At 49.2% G+C, this 8944-nt stretch overlaps 1 protein-coding gene across 1 annotated transcript in view; it reads left to right on the top strand.

Moving 5' to 3' along the window:
* Positions 1-908: 908 nt before the first annotated feature.
* Positions 909-8944, top strand: part of LOC105025156 (WD repeat-containing protein 70) — a 41007-nt gene continuing 32971 nt past the window's right edge. Inside the window, exons 1-9 of the mRNA XM_010895659.4 lie at positions 909-1012; positions 1533-1586; positions 1696-1779; positions 1860-1929; positions 2047-2239; positions 3062-3121; positions 3474-3607; positions 5925-6078; positions 6881-6957. Coding sequence (XP_010893961.3) covers positions 931-1012; positions 1533-1586; positions 1696-1779; positions 1860-1929; positions 2047-2239; positions 3062-3121; positions 3474-3607; positions 5925-6078; positions 6881-6957 — 908 coding nt within the window. The 5' untranslated portion in view covers positions 909-930. The remainder of the gene's footprint in view (positions 1013-1532; positions 1587-1695; positions 1780-1859; positions 1930-2046; positions 2240-3061; positions 3122-3473; positions 3608-5924; positions 6079-6880; positions 6958-8944) is intronic.

The raw sequence follows: 8944 nt of genomic DNA, 5'->3' as shown, positions 1-8944 counted from the left end.
CCAAGCTCATTTAAGATGGACTGAGACGAGGTGGAAAACTGTCTTGTGGTCTGACGAAGCAAAATCTGAAATTATTTTTGGGAACCATAGACGCCGTGTCCTCCAGGCTAAAGAGGAGAGGGACCATTCAGCTTGTTATCAGCACACAATTCAAAAGCCAGCATCCATGATGGTATGGGGGCGCATTTGTGCACACATGTCATGGGTGACTTGCACCTTTGTGAAGGCACTATTAAAGCTGAACAAAACATACATGTTTTGGAGCAACATATGCCAAACCACATTCTGTATGTATTACAACAGCATGGCTCCATAGTAAAAGACCAGCTGTGCTAAACTGGCTTGCCTGCAGTCCAGACATGTCACCCATTGAAAACGTCATTATGAAAAAACAAAAGGAGACATCGAAATGTTGAGCAGCTGCAATCCTATATCAAGCAAGAATGGGAATACATTTGAAAAACTACGGCAATTGCTCTCAGTTCCAAAACGCTTACAGAGCATTGTTGAAAGAGGGGATGCAACAGTGGTAAACATGCCCCTGTCCCATCTCACGTTTTGCTGGCATCAAATTTACAAAAACAAGAACATTTTAACAATTGATATGTTGTCTTTGTACTATTTGCATTGAAATAATGGGATAAATGATTTGCTCATCATTGCATTCTGTTTTTATTTGTATTTTATGCAGTGTCCCACATTTTTTGGATAAGGGGTTGTAGGTACATGACCAGCTGATGTTAATTTCCACTCAAGAAAAATATACATGTTTAAAATGTAGTCTTGGTGCATTGCATGTTTTTGATAAACACTGATGTGTAACATGACATGCTTCTTTTAAGATACAGCATTTTGGCATTACTTTAATACTGCAATGAAGTGAACAAATGTGTCTGTAACAAAGAAATGGCCACTAGGTGGCAGTCATTTATGCGCTTGAAATACCGAAGTAGCTTCCGGGGTCATAGTTTAAGTAACTTTCAAAACATGGATCCTAACAAAACGGGACATGGTACGTTTTACGTTGTTATGAGCTGTGTTATGATTAGCTACATTATTGCTTGAAGTCAGTCAATGTTTCCAGCAACCATGCTTTTTCTGTGTGCTTAATAAAAACAGTTCGCGGAATCATCCTAGTATTACTAGCTATGCTGGTAGCTAACTCAGCTAGCCACTACAACAGCATTTCTGGCTAGTGGCTATATATAGTCAGTATTTCAATGGATACTGCAATCTGAAAAGTTTTTTGAATTAAACGTGTTTCAGATCTGGAAAGTAACTCAGCTTAACCTGTGTGTGTTCTCGTGAAACCTAATATACACACAATACGCAGCAGTAGTAGGTAAAAAGTTACTGTAGCAGAGGGTAGTTGATAGTTTAAATATTACTCACTCTCTACAACCGCATCTTATCAGTGTATAAACACAGATGTTTGGTTAGTCCTTGGATTGACAACTGTAGATATCTATTTCAAGTTGACAACGTGCTGAATAAATCTACAGTACTGTACTTAAACTTTTCCCGTCTTTTAGCGTCAGACCAGAGTGATGGCGATATGGCCTCTGTCATGGGTTTCTCTGGCTTTGGTAAGATTTACTCTCCTCCCATATAACCTGATGTCAACAATATACATTTAAATCTAATTTCAAAGGTGGGTACAACATGTTTATACAAACCTTTCCCTCATCACTCAAGGAAAGAAAGCTCGCACCTTTGACCTGGATGCCATCTTTGAGCAGACCCGAAGAACAGCAATAGAAAGGAGTCAGCAGGTGTTGGGTGAGTGATGAGCAGCTCTGTGTCTTCCAGCCCAGTTCCGTGGTGTTGGTGGTGTCTAACCTCCCATTTGTCTTTTTCAGAGGGAAGGCAGAAGGAGGAAACTGGGGAGAACTCCCAACAAAGAGACAGACCTCCCGCTCCGGCACCAAGGTGACACACAAGCAAACACAACCAATCCTAATAGATTGATGTCTTTCCCATGCTGAAAGTAAGACAAAATGTGATTGGCTGAATTTGAAAGCCATTGGACTGTCCCACTGTATCCAGGAGGAAGAAGGAGAGCAGTAGTAGCAGTGACTCAGATTCAGAGCTCATCGGCCCCCCAGTGCCCAAACAGTCAACTGGTCTGGATGAGGATGATGACTTAGTGGGTCCCCCGCTACCGCCTGGGTACAGAGGAAGCACAGCTGACGTTGAAGAGGATGATGACGATGAGGATGTACAGGATGATGATGATGACGTGAGTGTATTTCTGTTCCCATTACACAAGGAAAAGACTACAAATGTCAAATAGACGTATTTGTGGTGAAAACATCTATCCCCGTACTGTTCTCAAACCTGTATGTGTGTCTGTGACTAGTGATTTTACCTGAGCAAGGCAAATTTCTTCATACGTTTTGGTCTACAACACAATTTACAGACCTGAATGCCGCCTACTGTAATTATTTTCTAGTTTTTATTGCTGCACCACCAGAGGGCAGCACAGGCTTAGCATTTCCAGAGACTTGCTTTATTGTTCCATTTTACACAATTCACCAGCCAAGTGCACTCTGGATGTACTATTACTATACACAGAAGCATTGAATGCTTGAGTTGGCTTTCCCACACCAACCCTAATAAATGCAGGCCACTGAAATGTACTGCCTAAAGACACTTTTCCATGTGGTTTTCTCATCAAAAACGTTTTCTCTCTTCCACATTCTCTCTCAAAAATAGTAGTAAATGTCTCTTTTCTTTGTGTGCACAATGGTTGATATAGTCCAGACACCCTGCACACTGTTAACATCTCAGTGCAGGTGTGATATGACGCTGCCGCAAGCCTATATAATGGATTGTAGCCAGTGAGGGGTCGATCTGTGGTAAATACACGGCTGTCAGGCGCAGTGTAGCCCTCCCATTGGTTGCAGGTGTGGCTAGTGTACACAGCTCTGTTAGAACACTAGGCCGTAACCTATCATACAGCTCATTAAAGCTGTAATATTGTGCAGGACTGATTGCCAGGCATCCCACCACCATCAACGACCTCACTTGTATCATAGTCTTCCTCTCTGCTCCCTCTCAGAATCCACTGAAGAAGATTCCAGACACTCATGAGATCACGCTCCAGCACGGCTGCAAATCCGTAAGCATTTTTCTCCTTGCCACTGATTAAACTTCCCCCGATTATCAATCAGGATTTTATAACACCTTTCCGAAGTGCATTCCAAACTGCTCATTGTTACTTATTGCGTTTGTGAGCACGTTTAGAACATAGCACCCTTTAATTAGCATACTTCTCAGTTTACCGTTCTCAGGACTCATTAAAAGGCTAGCTAGTGCCCACACAGCCAAGTATTTCCATTGTGCTTTAAGCTGAGTCAGTGTTCCTTGGATGGTTTGAAGGTGTACTAGTAGCCTAGGAGCTGGAATGTGTTGGTCGTGTTTGATGCCCCTGGCAGGTGGAGGAACCTGCTTAAATCTATCTTCCCCCTCAGGTGTCTGCCCTGGCTTTGGACCCCTCCGGAGCCCGCCTGGTTACGGGTGGCTACGACTTTGACGTGCGCTTCTGGGACTTTGCTGGGATGGATGCAGCTTTGAACGCCTTCAGAACAATACAGCCCTGTGAATGGTGAGTGTCCGGCACTAAGACCTGGCACTAAGTTTTTGTTTTCACTGACCTGGAAGATCAGGTGTGTTGGGTTTAGGTAGTCACCGACCTGGAAGACCAGGTGTGTTGGGTTTAAGTAGTCACCGACCTGGAAGACCAGGTGGGTTGGGTTTAGGTAGTCACCGACCTGGAAGACCAGGTGTGTTGGGTTTAGGTAGTCACCGACCTGGAAGACCAGGTGTGTTGGGTTTAGGTAGTCACCGACCTGGAAGACCAGGTGTGTTGGGTTTAAGTAGTCACCGACCTGGAAGACCAGGTGTGTTGGGTTTAAGTAGTCACCGACCTGGAAGACCAGGTGTGTTGGGTTTAGGTAGTCAACGACCTGGAAGACCAGGTGTGTTGGGTTTAGGTAATCCCCGACCTGGAAGACCAGGTGTGTTGGGTTTAGGTAGTCACCGACCTGGAAGACCAGGTGTGTTGGGTTTAGGTAGTCCCCGACCTGGAAGACCAGGTGTGTTGGGTTTAGGTAGTCCCCGACCTGGAAGACCAGGTGGGTTGGGTTTAGGTAGTCCCCGACCTGGAAGACCAGGTGGGTTGGGTTTAGGTAGTCCCCGACCTGGAAGACCAGGTGTGTTGGGTTTAGGTAGTCCCCGACCTGGAAGACCAGGTGTGTTGGGTTTAGGTAGTCACCGACCTGGAAGACCAGGTGTGTTGGGTTTAGGTAATCCCCGACCTGGGAGACCAGGTGTGTTGGGTTTAGGTAGTCACCGACCTGGGAGACCAGGTGTGTTGGGTTTAGGTAGTCACCGACCTGGAAGACCAGGTGTGTTGGCTTTAGGTAGTCCCCGACCTGGAAGACCAGGTGTGTTGGCTTTAGGTAGTCCCCGACCTGGAAGACCAGGTGTGTTGGCTTTAGGTAGTCCCCGACCTGGAAGACCAGGTGTGTTGGCTTTAGGTAGTCCCCGACCTGGAAGACCAGGTGTGTTGGCTTTAGGTAGTCCCCGACCTGGAAGACCAGGTGTGTTGGCTTTAGGTAGTCCCCGACCTGGAAGACCAGGTGTGTTGGCTTTAGGTAGTCCCCGACCTGGAAGACCAGGTGTGTTGGGTTTAGGTAGTCACAGAACTGGCCTGTTGCGGCGCCTGTTTGGGACCAAGTCGTGTAGTTTTTGTGGTACTTTCCCGACCGCACCACAATATACACATACCTAACGAAGTGCTCACACGCATGGACTGCATGCACTTGGTGGTACCTTATCAGAGGACTGGATCCTCTTTCGCTAATTAAATGGACCTAATCTAAATACTGTATACCCATATGCAGACGAGAGGAAGCCTTTGTGTATGGCTTTCTACATGTGTATCGTTGTATGCCTAATGTTCATTTCCTGGAACCCATCAGGGAATGTGTTCTCTAGGGGTTTTTAAGAACCAATTGGCTGAGCCAGACCAGGCTTTCCCTGAATCTTATTAGCAGAACTCTACGCCACATTTAGTCCGATTACAGACTCATCCATTAGCCTTCCGCGGTCACTGACACACTGGGCCATATTTGGAGAGCCGTGCGAAGCCCACTGTTCCCCCATCAACCTGTACGGCCCACTGGTGTTCTGAGGGACCTCGATCGTCCCTGTGCCGTTGCCTCTTCCTTTAAAGGATAACCAGAGGTGGATGTGTGTTCTCCGACCTCTTGGGAGAGGAGCCGAGATGCCAGACCACTTCTGTTTGGCCGCGGCCCCTGCTCCCCAATCATGCTGCTCCCTGCACTGAGACATGACTGGCCCCTCAACCCCCTGCTGTGTTAATGCGGTTTGATATTGACCTGAATTGCTGTCTGCACTTTGGGAGAGTGGTTTTGTGTGTGCGTGACATGTATGGCGTGTGTGTTCTGGGGTAACACTTCAGACTGTTGCTGTGGGAGGGCTGCTGGTGTGGTTTAATCCCAGCACTTGGGCTCCTATTTGAACCCCTTTTATCTCCCTATCATGTTGCTAGCTCTGGGTGTGTTTTGCTAACCTGGCTTAGTTGGTTTGGCTCTCAGCGTGAAGGCAGAGGTTGTCCCAGACCTAGATATCTCCACAGTCCTAATAAAATGGACCAAACATTTCCCTTTCTCCGCTTATTGTTTGTGATGTGTGTTGTCCCACGTTCCTACGGTAACAGGTGGTTGTCTCGAGCGGTTGTTTTGGTCTGGCTACAGCTAATTCAAATTAAACAACAAATCAGACCTGTCAGATGTCTGTCAGCAGTTTAGCGAAACATGCCGTGTCTAATGGCGGCCCGAGAGTGATGCGTAAAAAGCTTTGCCTTTCTCACACCTTCACTTTGTGTCCCCTCTCAGCCACCAGATCAGGTCCCTGCAGTACAGCATCACCGGCGACGTCATCCTCGTGGTGTCCGGCAATGCCCAGGCCAAGGTGTTGGACCGAGACGGCTTCCCGGTCATGGAGTGTCCCAAGGGAGACCAATATATCGTGGACATGGCCAACACCAAGGTAAGCAACGTCTGATCCCCCCCTGGATCTGAAAAACTGAAATGTCCAGACTATTTTACATCCAATGATATTTGTGAACCGTTCCTTAAATATTAAAGATATAGGTATAATTCCTCTTTGCTTGTGATCTGTGAACGTTGGCAGTAGTTCTTGTTTAGTTCAGTATGGTATAGCATATCCCGTTAAAACGCTGTGATGGACAGTTTGGGTTTGAGAAGTCCTGGTGACTGCGAGCCTAACTCCCTGGAGGTGTCCGGTTCCTAAATTAAAGCACCGGGTAAAGTGGTTCTGACGGTTCCCCGGCAGTCCCGCCTTTAGAACCCACGCACTGATGTCATCCTGCTCAACTCCTGTCCATGTCGCCCGGTCCTTCCTAACCGCCCTGTCGGATTGAGACATGTCACGTCGGAACCCCCTCGCCCCTGACATGTCCTCTGCCCTCCCAGTGCGAGAGGCCTGTCCAGGCAGTGGCATGTTATTTGTTACGGCTAATTCCGCGCATGCTGGTTAACAGGAGGAGAGGCCGCCGAGCTCAGAGCCTGGAGGCAGAGGGAGATCCGCCAGGCTGGGCTGCTTCTGGGGTGGAGGGGTCAGTCAGTCTGGTTCCCTCTCTGGGGGCGTATCTGAACCCAGACCTAGCCCTTTTCTCTGGAGACGGTCGTAAGGCTAGCTGGGAGCACTGACAGGGGGCTGCATATGCCACTCTCAAAGAGATGTTTTGACCGTTGTCCGTTTTGATCTGGACTCCTCAGTGGCGAATGGAAAACGACATAACAGTGCATCTCTCTCTCTTCCATTGAAGGGTCACACCGCCATGCTGAACAGCGGATGCTGGCACCCCAAGATTAAGGACGAGTTCATGACGTGCTCCAACGACGGGTGAGTTTGTTTGCGTGCGTTTGACCGTCCGAACAGGATCGCGATAGTGAGCGATCGGGCCGGGAAGGTGGGGCTTCATCCCTCCCGCTGGCTTGACTAATCCTCCTAACACCGGGATTAGTCGTCTCCGAACCCCCGGCGGAGAAGACGACGCTAAACGACGCTAGCAGGGAAGACACCGGTTGGGGTAGTCTTAAGCCTGCCGACATGGAAGGAGGAGGGGGCCGTGTTCCTGGCTGGGTCACCTCAACTAAGAGACCCCTTAAAGGTTCACTCAGTGAAATGGTGCGGAAAGTAAACAGCATGGTGGGTCTGTTTCCGCATCACTAAGAGCGTGGATCCGTGAGGTACTACTGGGTCTCTGTTTCGGGCTCTGTGGCTGATCTGTGCTGGTGCTTCAGTGTCTCGGGTTGAAGTTCCCCATCCGGTCACGTGGCGTCAGCCGGACTTCACCTCTGCGGCTCTCACTGGGGGAGTGTTGTCCTGTCCACACGATGACATCCGCAGAGGTTGTCCTCAGAACGGGTGGGAAAGCACGAAGCCCAACCCCAGGGGCGCGTTTAGGGGCGGCGGCCGCCTGAGTCCGTTTCTCGGAAACTTGTGCGGCGGAGAACCGCGGCGGTGAGCCTGAGTGAGTGTGACAGGGCAGTGGGGCGGAAACCCGACACCGTGATCGCGACGGGAAAACCAGGCGGAGGAGGGCCGTTGTTTACCGCTGCAGCTGTCCCTCCCAGATGTGGCCTGGGGGACGGAGGGTTTATTTAGCTTCACCCGAGGTTCTGGAAATCCTCCCGTGGCACTTTAGCGCTGGGTGTTACCGGCCCCGGTCTGGGAGCGAATCGGCCGACCCAGACAGCCAGCTGTAGTTGTAGAGGGTCCTCGGTCGGAGGGGTCGGAGTGGGGGGGGGGGGTCATTTCGGCCCCCAGGGTCCACGGTCTACTTCAGTCTCTGGGAATAGACGATCTGTGGAGCAGAGGTTTCGGAAGGGGAAGTTTGGGATTTTCTATTGCTTCCTTGGGAGCAAAGCGCTCTGTTCACTGAGCCATGTGGGCAAGTGTCGGGTGAGGTAAACCGCTGCTGACAGAGAAACGGCTCAGTCGTAGTTATCGGGTCACCCCAATCACGGGAGGCACCGGGTCACAGAGGACAAGGCTGTTCTCCAACGGTCCAGTGATTCCAAAGGGCTTGTCCCTCTATTTCACCACATCTCCCGTTCACCCCCCCCCCCCCACACCTGCACGTTTCATTCCCGGTGGGGGACGTTCTGGGGCCTGCCTGGAGGTCTGGGCGACTCTCTCAGGTGGCTGGGAGGTTCTGTCTAACAATAGGCTAGATGGAACAGAGCTGGTATTTCTGAGGTCCAGAGGAGGTCTTATCAACGGTATCCGGCGCAGCCCGAACTGGTCCTGCGTCCGACTGAATGGAATGGCCACCCAGATTAGGCTGCCTACATTCTCCGTATCTATTGTCCTAAAGACTCTCCATGCTTTATTGCACGTGCCAGCTATTTAATTGGGCGTAATATACAGAACCGATTCTCTGCCTGTCACAGGCTGCGTATTCCCATCTTCTCATGGCCTTTGGCTGACCTCCGTAAGTGTTTAAACTATCCTGACATGTTTCTATCAAAGGAATGTGTAAAGGAGATGCTGCTGCTGATTAAATGGCAGCGTTGAGGTTTGTTCCGCGGGTGCCTGCCGTCAGATTGTGTGTGTCCTGGGTGCTGTTGGGGTGAGAGGCTTTAGTGCGTGAATCTCTGATGCTGTTGACATGTTTAATTGGTAAACACCAAGCAGCAGTTGTCGAAGCTCCTTTCAACATTCTCAATCTGTTGTTTGTGATTAAGGTTTGCATACATGCCAAGCTATTTAGCTGAACACAAAGTACTGTAACTAATGACTCACATTTGAAGAATAGGGGCCAAAAAGCCGCTAAGTGCTGAGATTCTTAAACTAATACTCTACTGAAAAACACCTGTTTAGCCTT

Source organism: Esox lucius, chromosome 14, assembly GCF_011004845.1.
Source record: "Esox lucius isolate fEsoLuc1 chromosome 14, fEsoLuc1.pri, whole genome shotgun sequence".
Lineage (NCBI taxonomy): Eukaryota > Metazoa > Chordata > Actinopteri > Esociformes > Esocidae > Esox > Esox lucius.
Note: the sequence above shows the minus strand (reverse complement) of the source record. Positions and strands in the feature narration are given on the sequence as shown.